This window comes from Cavia porcellus, unplaced genomic scaffold (assembly GCF_034190915.1).
Source record: "Cavia porcellus strain 051 isolate PalLab524CR breed Dunkin Hartley unplaced genomic scaffold, mCavPor4.1 scaffold_29, whole genome shotgun sequence".
NCBI classification, from domain to species: Eukaryota; Metazoa; Chordata; class Mammalia; order Rodentia; family Caviidae; genus Cavia; species Cavia porcellus.
Genome location: NW_026947512.1, coordinates 40,625,458 through 40,644,074, shown reverse-complemented (window position 1 = coordinate 40,644,074; position 18,617 = coordinate 40,625,458). Strand labels below are relative to the sequence as shown.

At 42.3% G+C, this 18,617-nt stretch overlaps 2 protein-coding genes and 1 non-coding gene across 6 annotated transcripts; 1 reads left to right on the top strand and 2 right to left on the bottom strand.

The window, feature by feature from the left end:
- Positions 1-1,041: 1,041 nt before the first annotated feature.
- Positions 1,042-1,143, bottom strand: LOC111758321 (small nucleolar RNA U13). Its single transcript, XR_002792513.2, has one exon. It is a non-coding gene; the product is annotated as a small nucleolar RNA U13 (small nucleolar RNA).
- Positions 1,144-1,467: 324 nt separating this feature from the next.
- Positions 1,468-16,061, top strand: Tti2 (TELO2 interacting protein 2). Of its 2 annotated transcripts, none has more exons than XM_063240092.1 (7): positions 1,468-2,471; positions 3,923-4,109; positions 4,931-5,023; positions 6,382-6,569; positions 6,642-6,785; positions 8,413-8,575; positions 13,740-16,061. In XM_063240092.1, the coding sequence occupies exons 1-7, from the start codon at positions 1,807-1,809 to the stop codon at positions 13,986-13,988; spliced, it is 1,689 nt and encodes a 562-aa protein (XP_063096162.1). In that variant the 5' UTR covers positions 1,468-1,806; the 3' UTR covers positions 13,989-16,061. The 2 variants fall into 2 exon arrangements, with proteins under 2 accessions (XP_063096162.1, XP_003474784.3); XM_003474736.5 differs by lacking the exon at positions 13,740-16,061 and adding an exon at positions 9,512-9,716 and having other exon boundaries at positions 1,472-2,471.
- On the bottom strand, positions 7,967-18,155 carry Mak16 (MAK16 homolog). 3 transcript variants are annotated; one of them, XM_063240094.1, is made up of 11 exons: positions 17,760-17,886; positions 15,714-15,763; positions 15,513-15,622; positions 15,344-15,408; positions 14,999-15,150; positions 14,591-14,645; positions 11,701-11,775; positions 10,949-11,065; positions 10,549-10,614; positions 10,082-10,298; positions 7,967-8,669 (listed from the first exon to the last, which is right to left on the bottom strand). In XM_063240094.1, exons 1-10 carry the CDS (start codon positions 17,808-17,810, stop codon positions 10,110-10,112), a joined length of 930 nt encoding a protein of 309 aa, XP_063096164.1. In that variant the 5' UTR covers positions 17,811-17,886; the 3' UTR covers positions 7,967-8,669; positions 10,082-10,109. The 3 variants fall into 3 exon arrangements, with proteins under 3 accessions (XP_063096164.1, XP_063096165.1, XP_063096163.1); XM_063240095.1 differs by lacking the exon at positions 17,760-17,886 and adding an exon at positions 18,016-18,155 and having other exon boundaries at positions 7,967-10,298; XM_063240093.1 differs by having other exon boundaries at positions 7,967-10,298; positions 17,760-17,891.
- Positions 18,156-18,617: the final 462 nt, after the last annotated feature.

Here is an 18,617-nt window from a genome sequence, read left to right as displayed (position 1 = left end):
TGTTGGCAATTTATACTTCTTTAGAGAAGTGTCTATTAATTTCAGGGTCTTTCACTTCTATGGGGTCTAATTTTTCAGATCTTCATATAGTGTAGGTATTAGTGCCCTGACCGAGGTGTACCTGGCAACATGTTTCCCATTCTGTAGGTTCTCTTCAATCTGTTAGTTGTTTCCTTGCTGTGCAGAAGCTTTTTAATTTGATATTCTAAAAACCCATTTGTTGATTGTTAATGTCATTTCTTGTGCAAACTGGGATTCTGTTCAGAAAATCCTTGCCTATATCTTTGTCTTCAAGAATTTTATCTATTATTTTCCAACAGATTGTTTCTGAAAAAAAATACTGCTTCCGCTTTAATATTTAGGTCTTTGATCTGCTATGATCTTAGTTTAGTAAAATAACACCAGATGCGCGCATGGATCCACTTGGATCACCAAGGGACAGGAGACCAACAAAGAAAGGCTCACACACAAGAAGGTAACAGTGATTGCTTGTTGCTTGCTTGGGCAATGGGCTTACCGGAAAAATCATGAGTGCCACCAATTGGTCAGAGAAGGAAAGGGCAGATGACAGAGGCCAGGAGGGGTGGATCCGCAGTTTCGCTGCTGCAAAGGGGAAACGTGGCCTAACCCGGGAGCAGGTCTAGCAGGAACTTTCCTCAGCGCCTCATTCGAAGAAGCAGTTTCTATATAATTAAACCTTGCGCATCTCATAACAACCCTGAGAGGTAGCAGGGCCTGTCCTTACCCGCAGTATTTATTTCCCGACAAATGCAGGCACAAGGTCAAAGGACAAGCGGAGGGCAGAACTGGCACGTTTGCATATGTCCTAGTAAGAGAAGAACACAGACTTGCGCTTGCCCCTCCACTATCACATGCCTGCCTACCCGGTGACCTTGCCACTCTCCAGGGCAACGTCAGCCCAGGTAAGCAACCCTGGCAGTGCAAAAAGAGTACAACGATGCCCAAAACCCTTCTTAAAAGTAACTGAGACTCAAAAGAATTTCTACTTCACGCCAAAATTTTTGGGATCCTGCAAGTTCATGTCAGACGGGTAATGTACCGAGGTCGTAACAAGGTTGAAAGGAGGCACATGTCATGCACAGAGCATGAACACCCAATCATCACGCTTATGAACCTGAGGATCGAGAAAGTAACTTCGTTCTGAATATCCAAGTGTACGTCAACAATTTTTCAAAAAGGGTGACCGTCATAGTGCAAGAATATTCAGTCTTTTTATATATCATTTTATACAGCTAAAAGCGAGCGCTCAGAGCCTGTGAGCGTTCTTGTATTTTCACCTTGCAAAAGAAAACACAAACAAAATGAGCGAGTGGATGCGTCTCTATGCAAATATATTCGCCGTGGCTCCACCTTTTCGGCTTTTTCCCTCCACCAGATTTTTTTACGGCTTTACGACCATACGTCACGAAAGGAAGCGTTACGGCAGTATTGGCGGAAGTGAGTTTTGTGCTTTGCGGCAATGATGTCAGATGGCGCGGGAAGCTGATGAACGCAGATGTAGTGCGAAAGGCTTCAGGTACTGGTAGCGGAGTCCGTGTCATGACCCAGCAGTTTATTGCTTAAACTTCTTTTTTTGTTTTCGCATTTTTTTTCTCTTGCGCCTACAGAAAGAGTAGTTTCTCCAGGGCATCACGTCTGAAACTAGCAGAAAGGCCTTGCCCTTACATACAGTGCTGCCTTGCCCTTTACTTGTTGCTACTTCCGTTCTTTGGGACACCTCTGGCCTCGGGATCGTCACCGCTCCGGTTGGTCGGGTCCCCGCCGGCTCCCGTATTGGTCCCCTGGATGCCGGGCGAGGCTGGCGGGCCTCTGGGCGCTGCAGTCTGCGCCATGGAGCGGAGCGGGGCCTCCCCGCCTGCAGCGCCGTCGCCCTCCGACCTCGGGCGCGCCCTCGCCGGAATGTTGGTTCGTCTGACCGGCCAGGAGGTGCGACGGCGCAGCACAGGAGACGACGCTTTGGAAGACCTCAGTGCTCTATTAGAAGCCACAGAATGCGACAGATTGTTTGGGAAGAGTGGTGACCCCCAACCCCAAATGCCCGAGATGCTGGGGGAGGTGGCAACAGCCCTGGAGAAGTACGCAGCCCCGCCCAAAGAGAATGGAGCGGGAGAGCACGGTTCCTTCGAGGTGGCCGAGAAAGCAGCAGAAGTTGGACTGCTATTTCTTAAGCTCCTGAGGAAAGTGGAGGCTGCCAAGAATTCTCCTGTCTGCCCTGAGTGGAGGACAGGCCTGCGTCACTTGGCAGGACCCGTCTATGTTTTCGCCGTCACACACAGCTTAGAGCAGCCCTGGACCAGCCCACGGTCTCGGGACGTAGCAGGACAGGTGCTCGCTTTGCTGCTGCAGGTTACTGATTGCAAGTCTGCGGCAGGTTTCCTCCGCGGGGAAGACGAAGAAGAGAAAGGTAGATTTACTGTGATCCTGGGGCTTCTCAAACCCAGCTTGAATAAGTAAGTACTCTTGCCCTTTGCCACTGACGTGGGCGCTGGTCGAAAGTTTTAGAGCTTGGGGGCTGGGGATTTAGCTCAGCGACATAAGCACCTGCCTTGCAAGCAGGCGGTCGTGAGTTCGATCCCCGGTACCGGTAAAAATGAAAAAGACAAAAAAAAAAAAAAAAAAAAAAAAAGAAAGTTTTAGAGCTTAAAGGGATTTGAGTTTCTTCAACAGGAAGCTTATAAGGACGTTGTAATACCAGATCTTTTAAGGACTAGAGAGTCTGTGATTTGCTCAAAATGAACAAACTAGACTAGCAAATTTGATATCAGAACCCAGTTTCCTTCCAGCGCTGTGCTTTGAAAGTTGATAATTCTGACAACTGATGAAGAAAATTGGAAATACCGTCTGTCTAGAACTAAATAGCTTGTCAGGTGAGCATTAGGGTTTGAAGAGAAGTTAAACTTATGGTTCCAATTTAAGCTTAGATGTTTTTAAATTCGTTGCTTGTTCGTAAGAAAAGTTATTAGGGAAGCAGTATTTGAAATGAAAAAGTATAAACCTTTTAGATTACTACTCGCTAAAATACTTTTTGTGAGTTCCCAGTTGTTATTTTGTTAGTGTTTGTAGAACTGAAGTAAGGAGAAAAAAGGCCCGTAACTCATTTTCTCAGGAATTTGGGGTTAAAAAGGCTTGAATTTTAGACGAATACGGCTTCTAATTGCTGAGTAGGACAAGGTTATATAGGCTCTCTGAATCTGTTTCATTGTTTGTAATAGTAAGATAACATGCCTACTACACAGTTACTATTTTGAGGATTAGGTGAGTCATTTATAAGGTGTAAATTGGTATCCAGAGGTTCCTTCATAATAATGTTAGACATTTCTTTTACTTCTCTTCCATCTCAGCACATCTTCACTGTGTAAGTTATGTAAGTTGTTTTAATGCACATCGTAACATGTACAGCCGAATGTTGTGAATGAAGAGTTTCTGGGGAGGGGGTCACTGGAGATTGAACCCGGGCTTTGTGGGTTCTGAACAGCCATCTCACTGCAGAGCTGTATCACCAGCCCTCCTTGTTTTGTTTTGTTTTAATTTCATGGTATTAGGGATGGAACCTAGAGCCATCACACTGGACTGAATCTCCAACCTCTTTTATTTATCTACCATAAGACAGGGGCTAAGTTGTCCAGCTGGATTTGAACTTGTGACCCTCTTACCACCCCTCCTGTAGTGTGGGGATTACAAGTGTGCCCCACCGTGTCCTGTCCCCAGCCCTTTTTATTCTTATTTTGAGACAGGATCTCACTAATTTGCTCAGCCTGGCCTGGAACTCTTGATCCTTCTGCCTATACCTCAAACAGCTAGGATTGTAGGATGGGCCTCCACACCTAGCTGACCTGGTTAATGTTCAGTCCGGGTTGATATCCTGTCACTGTGCTCAGTGTGATTTCATGTATCCCCTTAGGGAATCCTGGAAGAATAACCCTGCGGTCAAACACATTTTCTCATGGACTCTGCAACAGATCACTCGGCCCTGGCTGAACCAACACCTTGAAAGGATACTTCCCCCATCGTTGCTCATTTCAGATGATTACCAGACTGAGAACAAAATCCTAGGTGTGCGCTGCCTGCATCACATTGTGCTTAATGTGGTAAGCGAAGTCTGCTGTCGCCTGCAGTGATGGGACAGAGTGACCCATTGTTGGCCATTCTTTATGATATAACTGTTAATTTTGCTTACATTTACTTTTAAGTCTCTTGTTAAAGACAACAATTGTAATAGAAAGCTTGTTAAGTTCACTTATTTATTTTTCTCCTTTAAACTTTCCCTCTGCCAACCTGATAGAATCCATATATTTTAAGGTAATATATTAAAAGGATAATTATGTGGCTCAGGGCATAGCTCAGTGGTAGTATGTGTGCTTAGCATGCTCAAGGTCCTGGATTCTATCCCCAGCACCAAAAAACAAACAATCCTCCCAAACAGCAACAAACCAAGATAATTATAGAAGAAATAAGATGTCAGTCATTACCACACTGAGTAACTAGACATTGAGTGATCAGTAGTTGACTTTCAAAAAGCAAAAAACAAGTAAGAACCTGAAAGGGACTGTACAAAATGTATAAGCTATTACTGAAACTTTTTATAAACTTTATATTGTGGAGCTTTCAAAATATACACAGAAATAAGCCAGGTATAATGGCGAATGCCAGTAATCCCAGCATTTGGGAGGCTGAGACAGGAAGGTTGTAGTAAGTTTTAGGCCAGCCAGGGCTACATAGTAAGTTTAAGGCCAGTCTAAACTATAAGGCAAGACCCTGCCTCAAGATAATAAAAAAAGTATGTAAATAAATATACACAGAAGTAGAATGATATGTCTCCATGTTACCTATAATCCAATATCAGAAATTACCAAGAGTTTGCCAATGTGGGGAGAGCTTTCTTTTAACTGGATATTTTGCCTGATTGCAGCCGGTTGCTGATTTGCTGCAGTTTAACAGAGCCCACGTCCTTTATCATGCCCTTTTCAACCATCTGTACACACCAGAGCACCAGCTCATTGAGGTACTGTAAGAGTGGTTTATGACTGCCTGGATTCTCTAAGCTGAGTAGAAAATGGCATTTTGTAAGTAGGAATAGTTAAGAGATATTTTCCTTTCTTGGAAGTTGAGGACAATAACTGAAGGTGTTGCCAAGTTAAAAATATTTCCGTCACCAAGCAGGCATTTGGATTCCTGAATCTTCATAGAAAAGCCAGTTTTGTCTTTGTGTGGGTCCATTATCTAAAAATACTTTTGTAAAATTAATTTAAATGTTCTTTGCTGCCCTCCATCAACCCATGTATTGAAAACTCTGCATGTAGATACCTTTATTCTTTTTGTTCAGCAAGTATTAACTACTCTGTGTCAGTAACTGTAGGTTCCAAGGGTAAGTGAATTGGACAGAGATTCTGGCTCTAAGAAACCCTTTGGAAGGGCAGTTGTGGATGTGTGATTATGTAGCTCTGTATCTATCTAAATACCATTCGGTGATAACCGTGAGAAGAGGTTTGTGTGAAGTGTAGTGGGTATTCTGTAATAGGCAACTAACCAGGCTTAAGATGGTGTTGGAGAACCAGGGGTATAGCTCAGTGGCACAGATGCCTGCCTGGCAAGCACAAGGTCCTGAGTTTGATTCCCAGTACCAAAAAAAAAAGAAAGAAAATTTAAAAAAAGATGATGTTGGAGCTGGTTTTGGGAGGCTTTGGAAGGAAGCTTTAGGGAGGATGTTTGCTTAGAAAGGTGATTGGGAATTTCTTACGAGGGAGAATATTCTGGAGACTGAAAAAACAAGTTACATAAAATTAGCAGCAGAGGCATCTTTTGTGTGTGTGGGGACTGACACTGAAAACTTCAGACAGTGGTCAAATTTGATATAAATTTGGGCCATCTCAGATTCTATGTGGGAGTGTTTTTATTAAAAGTATGTAAATTTTGTGTCTCACTAAGTCACTCAAACTGTGACTTAGTGACAGTAGGCATAGAATCCCTACATCTAGGTTAAGCCCCCATTCTATCATTCTTCCCGGTTTAAAGAATTTTCCCAAGGACAATATATTAACTTGAGACTGTCAGAGGCAGATTAAGAATATGAACAGAGTGTAAAAATGTAAATATGCACTTTATCATACCATTTATGCCAGATTGATATTTTGAATTTTTGCATGATATGTGTTACCTAGAAAAATTCAAGGAACAAGGATTTGAAAGAAACCCATTTCATTATGTTCTGCTATTATGAATATTCCAAAACTGGATCACTAGACATGGAAGGGTTAATGTACCTTAAGGATGATAGATTAATGACACTTCTTTTAAAAAATCAAAGAGTGTCATGAAGGCAAATAGAGGAACTATGTATCTTCTTCCGTGCCTTCCTCCTAGGCTGTGCTCCTGTGTCTGCTGGATTTATTCCCTGTCCTGGAGAAAGCCCAGCGCTGGAAGGGTGATGGGGTTCGACCAACCACACACTGTGATGAGGTGCTGCAGCTCATGCTGACCCACATGGAGCCAGAGCACCGCCTGCTCTTGCGCAGGACCTACGCAAGGAACCTGCCAGCCTTTGTGGGAAGGTGGGCACCTGGGCTGCTGGCCTGCCCTTCACCCCAGCTCTGTCTCTTAAGTGTTTTCGCTTTTGTTCTTAGATTGGGGATCCTAAGTGTCCGGCACTGGAAGAGGTTAGAGAGAGTCATCGTTGGTTATCTGGAAGTGTATGACGGACCAGAGGAGGAGGCCAGGTTGAAGATACTGGAAACCCTAAAGCTTCTCATGCAGCATACCTGGCCCAGGTATACCGGTTACAGCATTCAGACAGGTGTGCTGGGAAGGGACACGCCCTGAGGTACATTCAGTGTAGAGTAGCAAGTGCACAGGCTGTACCTGAATGCATTCTATTTTCACACACTTATGGGATTTTGAACTGAGAACATGACAGTAAAAAGTTAAAATATATTTTCGGTTACAGTTAAATCACTTTTCAGGTATATCCCAAATGACTTAGTGTTCTGAAGAATATTCGCTGAAGTACTTTTTTTAGTGCTAGGGATTGAACCCAACACCTTTACACAGAGCTACATCCTCATCTCTTTGAGGCAGGGTCTCTCAGAGTTGCTCAGGCTGGGCTCTGATCTGGCAGTACTCTTGCCTCAGCCTCAGACTGCTGGGATTACAAGCTTGCACTTACCATGCCCAGCCCTGCCCAGGTAATTTTTTGATACCAGACTGAAGAAAAAAAAATTCTTGGTTAAGTAGTTTGGAAAACCTTGCAGATTATGTATGTTGCCAGGTTTGTAACTCATGCAATGAGAAGGCAAGTGAAGTGCTCCATTAGACATGCTTCTTTCTCATCTGAAGTTCCTTAAATGCAAGGAGTACCTCATAGCATGTCCTTTAACATCTGCAGAGCAGGGATCTGAGTGCTGATTTAGGGTATGCCAGCTGTGGCTCACAGAAGGTGCCTGAAATAAACAGGACCCCAAACCACTGAGTCAGCAGCAAGCTTTCTTGCATGGATTAACTGAAGGCTTAATTCAGCCAGAGAATCTAGTGCTCCAACATACAGCATCTGTCCTGTGCCATGTTGTGTCTCTTACAAACATACTGCCCCAAGTAACTTTTCCCCGAGAATCTTTTCCCTTGTCACATTTGTAACTAGATCTCATCTGTTTATGGTCTTTTCTCTTCCCCTAACCTATAAAGAAGTTTATGGAAGGTCATATCTATTATGTGTTAACTACCCAGAATTAGGTGTGCAGGTATTAAGAGTAAATGGACTAGAAGAGAATGAAGTTGAATCAAATTAATTCTGTGCCAAGATTCCCAAAGTCCAGGTCTATGTGAGAGGCAAACACAGGAAGTGGTGGACAGAGAGCAGGATTGAATGACAGACAGAGGCTTGGAGAGGCTCCTAACCCGTGCAGCAAGCTCAGGGTGTTTTAGATGAAGGGATTAAAACTTCTCTCCCAGACACTTCTGTGTAGAAATACTTTTATTGTGTATATTTTCACATTACAAGTTGAATTATTTTCCAGCTTTCACAACAGTACAGTTTTATTGTGGTTAAAAAAATATAAAAATTTATCATCTCAAAGGGTATGACTCAATGGCAGTAAGTACCATACAAGTGTTAACATAACCATATCCCTATCCATTTCCAGAAATTTGTTTTTCAACTTCTACAAAGCTTAATTATTCTAAGAAAATTGGTTGGACTTAACTGATAGTAACAGGAGACTTGAGGCCATAGTCTGAAGGCGGGTCTCTGTTTGTTCCCAGAACCAGGCTTTTCATGTCATTTAGCTCCTGACTTTAGTGGCCTCACTTATTAAATGAGGGCTTTTGACTGGGCAGCCTTTGAAGCCTCTTCAAGTTGGAATATCTGTTTACAGTGTGAACAGATTTCCCTCCTGATTCCAGAGTTGCCTGCAGACTTGTGGTCTTACTGAAGGCTCTCCTGAAACTGATCTGTGACGTGGCGAGGGACCGGAGCCTCACACCCGAGCCCGTCAAGGACGCCCTGCTACAGGAGGCCACAGGCTGCCTGGTTCTCCTGGATCACTGCTGTCGAGGGCAGGTGAAGGTAAGGCAGTCTGCGGCGGCTTTCACTTGGGCCTCATTCTACTTAGGTAACCGATGTGATTGGTGAGAATTTACTGTTCATCTTCTGGATGAGTCTGGAAGTGAGCAGGGAGGTTTTAGGTCCCACCTCTGTGCCCCCTAGTCTTCAATAGTTTTGATCAATGCCCTTTTTTTTCCTTTATTTTTTGACTGCTGAAGATGAAACCCGGGACTTTGCACATGTTACTGATCTATATGGCCTTACACCCTCTTACTCTTCCCAAGTTATTCAGAACTCCATAGAGCAAAAGGCAAGAAAATCAAGTTACCACTGACTGACAAGAAACAACAAGCAGGGGCTGGGGATTTAGCTCAGCGGGCATAAGTGCCTGCCTTGCAAGAGTGTGGTCATAAAAAAAAAGAGAGAGAGAGAACAAGCAAAAGCATTGTATCAGAGTTTGTAACATTTAAGTTGCTCTTATGAACTGAAAAAAGGGAATGGGCTCAAAGCCACCAGAGTAACACAGTGATTCAGAGTGATCCCCATGCCTGAAACATTTCCACTGGGGGGCGAGGGGGACCATCTCTTAGATGCATGATTTTTCACTTCTTATTTGTCCACAAGGGAATTACTGCACTGGTTCCACATCCCACAAAAGTCAGATTCTCAAGGCCATGGCTTATAACACCGGTGTGTACCTTTATATGCCTCCATGAACTAGTTCTGTCAACTATTGTCTGCAGGGATTTTTACTTGAAAGACTGAGTACAGCATGAGAATAAATTTATACCCTAAAAATATTTAGAGACAGCATGAGTTTTATACCAGTTCTGACCATACGCTCTCCTCTAGTGTTATCCTTGGAAGAATAATTCAGGTAAAAGTGAAGAGCAAGCAAACTAACAAAAAATCCTCAGTTTTGTGGCACCTCAGGGCCCGTCTGGTCTCCTGTTTCAGGGTCTCCTGGCCAGAATCCTCCTGAGCTGTGAGGACCGAAAGGTGGTGAGCTGCCTCAGGGAAGTGTGCCAGGGCTCTGAAGCTGCACCCTGCCACGGGGTGTGAGATTCTTCCCAAGAGGAAAGGTTTTTCTTTCTGTCCCACACTGACTGTATGAATGCAGTGCTGCAAAAGGTATTTTTATATTAAACACTTTAAGTTGGAATTTTTTTCTTCTCCTGTTCCTTTCATTCATTAAATTGGAAAAGGTAAGAAAAAATTGAAATCCTACCATTTCTAAATGAAGTTTAGGAAGAAAAAGAGAAGGACACCAAAGAATTCAGTGCTTAAAATTTAGCAATATGTACACCCACAGTCTCACTCCACCTGAAGGAAATCATCTGTTCAGCTCCTTGGGTTCAACACATAAGCTATATAAACACTTCACCACATACAGTTTCCTCCACTCAGTTCGTATTTCTTGCCCCAGTAAAGTAGTATAAATATTAAAACACAAATATTGTGTGAAATACAATACGAAAGAGCCAAAAACTGGAGGTGTGTGTAAGATAAAAAGAAAGACTTCCGAACCTCAGTCCTGCTTACACCTGGGGTGAAATCACGTGGTTTTGGCCTTGGCCGTGGGCTCTGTCTCCTGCTCATACTCTATCTCCACGTAGGCCCGTTTCCTGCGCAGAGCTCCTTTCAAGGGTGTTTTCCCTTTGGGTTTCGCATTAGCCTGCTGTTCCTCCTCACTGGATGATTCATCATCCTGATCTTCATCACTGGCCTCCAGTTTATCCATATCCTAAAACACAGAGAGAAGGTCCATCAGGAGAGAAAACACAGGATTTCCCAAACTTCTCACTGATCAGAAACCCTCTTTCCTTTGCTACAGGCCAATGACTTCTTTTTGGTCTTTTTTTTTTTTTTTTTTTTTTTTTTGTCTTTTTCATTTTTACCAGTACCGGGGATCGAACTCACGACTGCCTGCTTGCAAAGCAGGCACTTATGCCGCTGAGCTAAATCCCCAGACTTCTTTTTAAACCAAAGCTCACCTCAAAATCACTTAGGTCACTCTCGTCCACTTCATCATCTTCCACAAATTCTCTTTTTCCCACATCCTAAAATAAAGCAGTACTTAGTTTTAAAATACATAATGAAGATAGAGCTGAGATGCTAGCTTAATTTTTTAAGTGCATAAATAACCAGAATCAAAACCTATGTATCAGGCAATCAAAATTAGAAATTCTCAATTTAAGTCTTCTGAACTTAAAAAATGCCTGATGTCAACCATCAGAGATAAAACACCTTTAAGGCTAAAATTGTTAATAGAGAAGCCACTGCTACATCAAAATTCATTTCCTAATGGTGGGAAAGGCGATTAAAGTTATTTCAGTTAGAGGGCTAAAGATAATACTCTTATCTCAAGGTCACTGCTCATCAAAAAAAACTTACTTCTTCATCATCTTCCTCTTCTTTCTCCTCCTCGGCTTCTGAAGACTCGCTCTCTGCCTCCTGTTGCTCCAGGGCTTTGTCAAAGGCGTGAATGGGAAAGTTGTAGATGTCACCGTACTGAAGGAGAAACATCAGCTTTACTTGCACTGGGCACTAAGCTTCAACTGCACTACTATAAAAGCCTATTATTTTTTCCTTACTGATTAAATGAAAATAGCTGATGAGGGCCACTTCTGTATTATTTGCAAGCCTAGAGCTGGCTATTGTTGGTATTTACATAATCAGTGGTTAGCATCAAACAATCAGCCTGTATGAGAGAGGGAACCAATCATTTTGTAGGTTATAAAACCCATGCATTGGACAAATGGAGTTTTGCTAACAAGACAATACTGTATTTTTGTCTATAAATGACAGTTTTATTTAAAAAAGACATTTTAACATTTAAAAAACCTTAAAAGACTGATGTAATATGCAGAAAGACCAAATCCTAAGACTTTTATACAAAGACCAGGCACTGCTGAGTTTAGAATGAGAAATGCAAATAACAGCAAACACAAGGTTTTCCTGGGCTCCAACTATAAACTAAAATGAGAAAGCTAGGCCTGTCTAAATTCTTATTTCAAGGGTAAAATCATTGTGGGGGTCTTTCTAGCATCTTTACAAATAATGTACATTTCCCAACAGTTCCCAGCACAGTACCACTTGAAACACCGCCTGGGCCCCCGCGCTAGGGGCTGCTGGGGCCGCCTCACCGTGTCCTGTTTCAGCCTCTCCAGCAGTTCCTTCTCAATGGCGTTGTCCAGCTGAGCAGCTATTAACGCCTTTTCCTGTTCAAGAAAAGAACAAAAGCCATTCACTTCACTGGTGCTTATTTTTTGGACCAAGTTTTTAAAAAACACATGTGTATGAGTCCCACTACATACTATTACTGGGGTTTTTGCCTCTTCAACAACATAATTTCTTTTTCCCTCCAAATCCTGTTGGGAATCTTTCAATTGAAAGATTTTCAGTTTTATAATATTTTATACGAAATTCTAACAAAGCCTTTAATACATCAAATATATGTCTGCTTACACTCAAAATTCCAGAAAATTAGCAGCCCTAAAGCCAAACCTTGTTAAAAGCTTTCAGAGTAGCTGGTTATCTAATGTTATATTTAGCACTTAAATAAATATACTTAAAAACAAAAGCATCACTTAATAGTGAGTTGGAGGAAAAAAATTATGTTAAAAATGCCTTCAGTGAACAGGTATAAAGAAAAGTAGGGGCTGGGAATAGCTCAGTGGCAAAATGCCTGCCTGGCAAGCGGAAGTCATGAGTTCGATACCTGGTACCAAAAAAAAAAAAAAAAAGGAAAGAAAAAGAAAACAAAGAAAGAAAAATAAGATTTAGAATGTGGCACTACAGCCACTAACCTAACATGTGCCAGGGCTTGGGTTCCCTAGAATGGGTACAGGATGGGGAGGGGGGTGGAACAGAAAGTGATCTTATCTACATGTAATGTTGCTGAACATGTTTCCTATAAAACTGTGATTACACACTTTAAAAATTTGCAAATAGAATTTTCCCATTTATTCATTCTTTCATTCATTTAGGCACTGGGAACCAATCTCAGGATCTTGTGTTTGCCAGGTAGGCGCTGTGCCGCTGATCTTCCAAATTTACTTTCCCGTCTGTTAGAGACAGGATCCTACTATGTAGTCCAGGTTGGCCTTGTGTTACCTTCCTGCCTTTGCCTGCTGAGTGCTGTAATTAGAAGTATAGGCCACCATGCATAATCCCTAATCTATTTTTGACAGTGTACCATTTAAGTAAAACTAGCAAAGTTTTTTATTCTGAAAAGTTTATGAAAATACCCATTTGACAATTACCTACACATAATTGGTAAAAAAGTAAAAAGCAGCAAGTAATTGATGTAAATAATACATTTCTCTTTGTGTCTTTGAGGTATCATTCTCTTTGCTATCATTTGGACAGCACTGAAAGATAATATTTACTTTCAGCTAAGAACCAGACTTTTTTCTATATCACAAATTTATTTATGATACACACTGCACTGTTAGTAGAAGTATACATATATAATATTTACAAGTAAAAGCTGGGTGTGGTTGTGCATACCTATAATCCTGGCACTCAAGAGGCTAAGGCAGGAGGCTCATTGTGAGTTCGAGACTAGCCTATGCTACAAAGTGAGCTTAAGGCCAGCCTGAACTGCATAGTGAGATCTTGTGTCAAAAAAACAGAACAAAACAACAACAAAAAAAACCTTGTAAGATTTGTGTTGAGGAGTACGTGTTCAAGAAGTTTACTAATAGGCCCTTTGAAAATGTGTAGACCAATGATATGACAGATCTAATAATGGCAACAAAACCATCAAAAGATTATTGAGGCTGTTTCTTAAAAGAACATGACAAATGCTCAGGCAGATCTGTTGGTGAAAGGGAGGTAAATAAAGCAAGTACCAACAATGATTGATAATTTTGTCAAGGAAGACTGAAAAATTTTGCAGCTGAAGCCTAAGAAAATTCAGCTTGATTGAGGTGAGTTGGGTGGGCAGACAGATTACTGTGTGATGAGAGGCTAGATGCCTGACTACAGTATATTTTCTACAACTAGGACAGTATTACTACTGTTCATTCCTTTGTAACAAAATGGCCCAGTTTACCTCAAAGAAGCAACTAATTTCAGGTCTGTTTCCAGTTACTTATCAGTCAATTCAAAATCCTAACATGCATCTTAGCAACCAAGTATGGCCAGAGCAGCCAGGAGCCCTGCTGTGGTTTACACCCAGGTGCTGTCCCGAGCCTCCTATGAGCACAGGCAGGACCTCTGCACGGTGACCAGACTATGGGGCCGATTGCTGGGAGGAAGAAGACCTGGTCTGCACAGATGGATGCTGAAGGTGTGGCCCAGAAGCATTTTCTCCCTTCCAGCTCCTCTCTGGAACTCACTGGATGCTGTGAGCAGCTGGTCGGAGCCAGCTGAGTTTGGACTGAAACCTCTACCAAGTGGGAGTCAAAATAAACCCCTCCTCTTTTAGGATGTGGGTGTCAGGCACTGTGTTTCAGAGACTAGGAAAGTAAGTATGATCAGGCTACTTAAAGACACTGAGGAAAAGGGGCTGGGGATTTAGCTCAGCGGCATAAGCGCCTGCCTTTAAAGCAGGCAATCGTGAGTTCGATCCCCGGTACCGATAAAAAGGGAAAAAGACAAAAAAAAAAAAAAAAGACACTGAGGAAAAATCCATCTAATGAGAACATTCTTACAATTCTAATATGCTTGGTTAGAAGGCTTAGACTTTGCTGAAGGTGATGTAATATTAGGATTTTGACAACATTTAGCAACATTAAGGTTTTGAATTCTCACACACTGGACAAACATCAGGAACTACCGATAAGTTACAGATCTCTATTCTTTTACCCTTCACTATGTATATCCCCAGAGCAATCATGTTTTCATCACCTGCCGTGGAAGTCATATAAAATGGGAAAAATCAGATGTAAGCACTAACTCTGTTATCCATTAGTGAACATTACCTACTAACAATTCAGATGGAAGACTGACTAACCTCCTCATTCGTCCTCTGTCCACTGTCCTCTCAAGGAAAATACAGAAACTATGATTATCAGAATAGTAACTTACCTCTCTTCTCTTCTCCCTGCGCTCCACCTTCTTACTCAAAGGAACAAGTTTTCTCCTAGGAGAAATATATCACATTATCAGAAAACACGGGTTCACCTGCCATGTGTTCCTTTTAAAAGATAAAAAAAAGGACAGGAAGTGGTTCTGTGGGCTCAGGTCAAGAGCAAGATATCCTGCTTACAAGCTCTAGAAAAGGGTAAAGTTCTTACATTCCTGTTTATTCACATTTTGGGGATTACTTCCAAATCTCTCATGTTAACATACACCTTTAAAATTTCCTTATCTTAGCGTACCATAAAAGACAATGTACAATGCTGAATCGGACAGAAAGGATTATTAGAGGATTTATATGCTCTATGGAAACAGGATAGATTTAAAAGTAAACAACTGAATGCTCCAAATACTTACTGTCGCTTTAGTGTAAGTTTTCTAATTCGGATTAGATACTGGGTTATCTTGGTGAATCTCTGCTTACACTTGTGTCGAATGAAGCGGGGCCAGTAAATCAGATTTTCATCAATTTGCTCCAGTGCTTTCTCATAGTTTTTACTAAGCCGGACCTGCCAGACCAAAAAAAGGAAGCTTGTGGGGCCAGGGTAAATGACTGATTGTGCTTCCCCATCAACACTGTTTATGGGGGTCAAATGGGGATGCTTCACAAGTTTAATCTAGACATGGGCAAAGAAGAGGGAAAACCATGTCGCACTTTTGGTGTTGATCAATGGTCATCATAGTTTTATGGTTATATCTTACCCGTTCCCAGAGACGCCTAGGAAAAGCTGCTCGTTCTATAACCTTCATATACAAGTAGCACTGTCCTAAAGCATAAAATAGAATACTCTTAATATTATTTTAAGGATTAAAGAACATCTTTTTAAAGGATGTTTAGTAGTTCTCATGGAAGTTAAAACCAGGCAGTTACCTTTCTCTTCTTTGACAGTGGCATACTGACTGTTTGCCAGGGGACAAGATGACCGATTACACAGTCCAGTCAGGCTATATTCATTTCTGCAAAAGCCTTGAGTCTTAGTTCTAGGACGGGAGGAAAGAAACAAAGATTATAAAATGGTTATCAAGAGAGCAACTAAAAGAATTTTTGTCTAAGATGCCAACCTAGACCCACCTTATTTTGAAGGAACAAAATTGCTTATTTCCCAGTGTATCCCAGATAACCTGCAAGACACAGAAAACAATCCATTTCAGTTGCTCTGGCCCACCAGATGCCGCATGAAGTCAAAAAAGACAGTGCTCTAGGGCAGTCCCTGCTTTACTAAGGAGAGGAATCTTTAAGGAATGAAGTTAGAAATACTTTGTAAGAAAGCTTGACTTGAATTAATAACAATAATGTTCTCACTACTCAGATTAAATTTCATTAGTATTCTGCAATTTTCCAGAATTTTTTCTATATGTGTCCATCCAACCAACTGTAATATGCCTATGTATTTTTAATAAAAATACATCTACTTTGCAATTTCCTTTACACAGTATATTCATTGGTCACTGTTAAAAGATGCATGGGACTACATTGTAATATACGTATGGTTAATCTATATGTATGCTTAATCTGGCTGCTACCCTTCACCAGCTGAAGTTCTCTTTAGCCACTCAGCATTTATTATGTATGTGTATGTGTGTGTGTGTGTGTGTGTATATATATATATATATATATATATATATATATATACACTTAATTCAGGTACAGGACATACATCTCCAAGTCTTGACACATAGTAAGCACTTAAGTATAATTTGAAAGAAAATATCCTTCAGAGCTTTACCAATTTAGGGAGGGAAGTATATAAATAACATATCACAAAGTAGCAAAGAGCCACACAAAATAGGCTTTCAGCAACTGAGAAAAAGCTTTGAAACAGTTAAGGAAAAAACATACAAAAAAGGGTGAGGGCAGAGAACACATCTTGGGCTTTTATAGGTATGTCTGGTGGGAGGCAGAAGGAATAGGTAATAAACTGGAAAAGCAGGACGCTCATTCAGGCCTGTGGTTTTACCTATCATTTCTAAAAGGATGGCTCCAAAATCATCTCTCAATTCTTTCCTGAGTAACAGATTGTCTATGCATCTAGCTACCTACTTGACACCTCAACTTGGATATTTGAAAGTTATTAGAGTAGAGCATTTAGCCCAGAGTGGTGGTGCATGCCAGTACTCCCAGCACTCGGGAGGCTGGGGCAGGTGGAGGGCCTTGAGTTTGGGACTAACCTGGGCTATATAGTGTTTAGGGCCATCCTGAACTATATAGCCAGGTGCTGTCCCAAAAAGCAAACAACAAAAAAGCAGTTCTTAATTCCACACCACTCTGAAAAATAAATATGGCATTCTTTCTGTCTTCTCCATTTCAGTAAATAAAACACTGAAAGTTTAGTTTAAATCCAAAATGTCTAGATCTCGGGGCTGGGGATTTAGCTCAGCGGCATAAGAACCTGCCCTGCAAGCAGGCAGTCGTGAGTTCGATCCTCAGTACCGATTAAAAAAAAAAAAAAAAAGTCTAGATCTCTTTCTTTTGTTCACTTAATCTGTCATCAAACTTGTCAGTTGCACTAATAAAACATATCTGAACATCATCCATTTCTTTTCATCTCCATCATTACTATCCTTGTCTTTTGTTTTCATGTTTTTCTCTCCTTCCACAGTCCTTCACACATCCAGCAGAAAGGTTGCACAAAGGCATATCACATGCCCTCTCGTTAAAAAACCAAAAGACAGTGCCTAAAATACAACTGATGTTGGTCTGGCAGGCATATATATAACTCATTATCTCTCACGCTCTCGATTCCTGTAGCGGGGAACATTGGTGTCCTTTTTGTTCCTTCTCTCTTCAGATCTTTGCACCTTCACTGGTCCTATCTCGCCGAGTACTTCCAGCTCGCCCCGGGCTGGCTCATTCTCATCTTTAGGTCCGTATGTCTGCCTCACTGAGCACGTTGCTGGAGAGCAGGCTAACAATCCAATGCCCAGTAATTGCAATACTTGGTACGCTCTAAGCACGATTTTCTCAACAAACAGCTCAATGAATACAGCTGTTTCGGAAATTATAACTTAGGCAGATAGTATCGCAAACGCAAAGAAATATCTAACATAAGGAAAGCAGTCTAAAGAGGCTCACACGGATAGACGCGAAGGGACCCTTACATATTCAGTATACACCGACCTCCCTTCCGTCCAAGTCCCAAAGCACGGACAGAATGGAACAAAGTGTCATCGCTAGGCACCAAGCACTGGGCGAGTCGGCCCCTGGACACGCACGTAGCCCATTTTAGAAAACTCAAGTCTGGAGGTCTCGCGACCGGAAATCCGCGAGGCAAACACATAGGCCAGCTGAGTGTATATGTGGCTTCTAAACATGTCTTAAACTGGGCGAAATTTCCCTCGCACACGCCAGAGCGTCAAAGCAAGAGGGGACTCACATCATCTGATTGCATGGTGTCAGCCGCCCCACGCGCAGAACCTCGCCGGAGGAGAGTGGCAGTCACGCTTCTTCCCGGCAGTCATTTCCGCAAAGCCCAGCCTCAGCTATCGCGAGAAAGCCCGAGATTCTAAGTGAGTCGCAGCCTCTGACGTTTTACTTCCATGTGCGCCTGCGCGGGGTCGTCAGCTAGTTGCAGGTTGAAGCCGCGGGTATTTGTCTGCATCATCTAGGCTGGCGGGCTCCTTGGGGTGAGAAGTGAGCTCGGGAAAGGTGCGGGCTGTGCTCGCCTGCGGGTCAGACCTGTTTGCGCGCCTTTCTAAGTGCGGAGCTCGAGTTCGGCGACGGGCTTTCTTTTGTAGCCGAAGACCCGCTCCTCCTTTCTTGTACAGCCGGTCAAGTGTGCCACGCCCTGGAACCTTTTGACCTTAATTCCCTGGGCAGATCAGGTTTCAGATACCACGCCGGCCAGGTAGCTCTGTAATCCCACCTATTGCCGAGGCTGAGTCGGGAGCATTCCAAGCGCTGGCCCAGTTTGGCAGTTTTAGCTGAGACCCTGCCTCGAAATTATAAAATTAGAACGGTTGGAGTGCTTTTCTCACG

What these genes read in the sequence shown, in the direction of transcription:
- Mak16 (XM_063240093.1), bottom strand. Translation starts at nt 17,810, where the DNA reads ATGACACTTTGTTCCATTCTGTCCGTGCTTTGGGACTTGGACGGAAGG. An exon ending in CTAGGCGTCTCTGGGAACGG is followed by an intron (nt 15,151 to 15,343) that starts GTAAGATATAAC and finishes TTGGTCTGGCAG; the next exon opens with GTCCGGCTTAGTAAAAACTA. An exon ending in AGAGGCTGAAACAGGACACG is followed by an intron (nt 11,066 to 11,700) that starts GTGAGGCGGCCC and finishes TTTCTCCTTCAG; the next exon opens with TACGGTGACATCTACAACTT.
- Tti2 (XM_063240092.1), top strand. Translation starts at nt 1,807, where the DNA reads ATGCCGGGCGAGGCTGGCGGGCCTCTGGGCGCTGCAGTCTGCGCCATG. An exon ending in CTCAAACCCAGCTTGAATAA is followed by an intron (nt 2,472 to 3,922) that starts GTAAGTACTCTT and finishes GTATCCCCTTAG; the next exon opens with GGAATCCTGGAAGAATAACC. An exon ending in CTGCCAGCCTTTGTGGGAAG is followed by an intron (nt 6,570 to 6,641) that starts GTGGGCACCTGG and finishes TTTTGTTCTTAG; the next exon opens with ATTGGGGATCCTAAGTGTCC.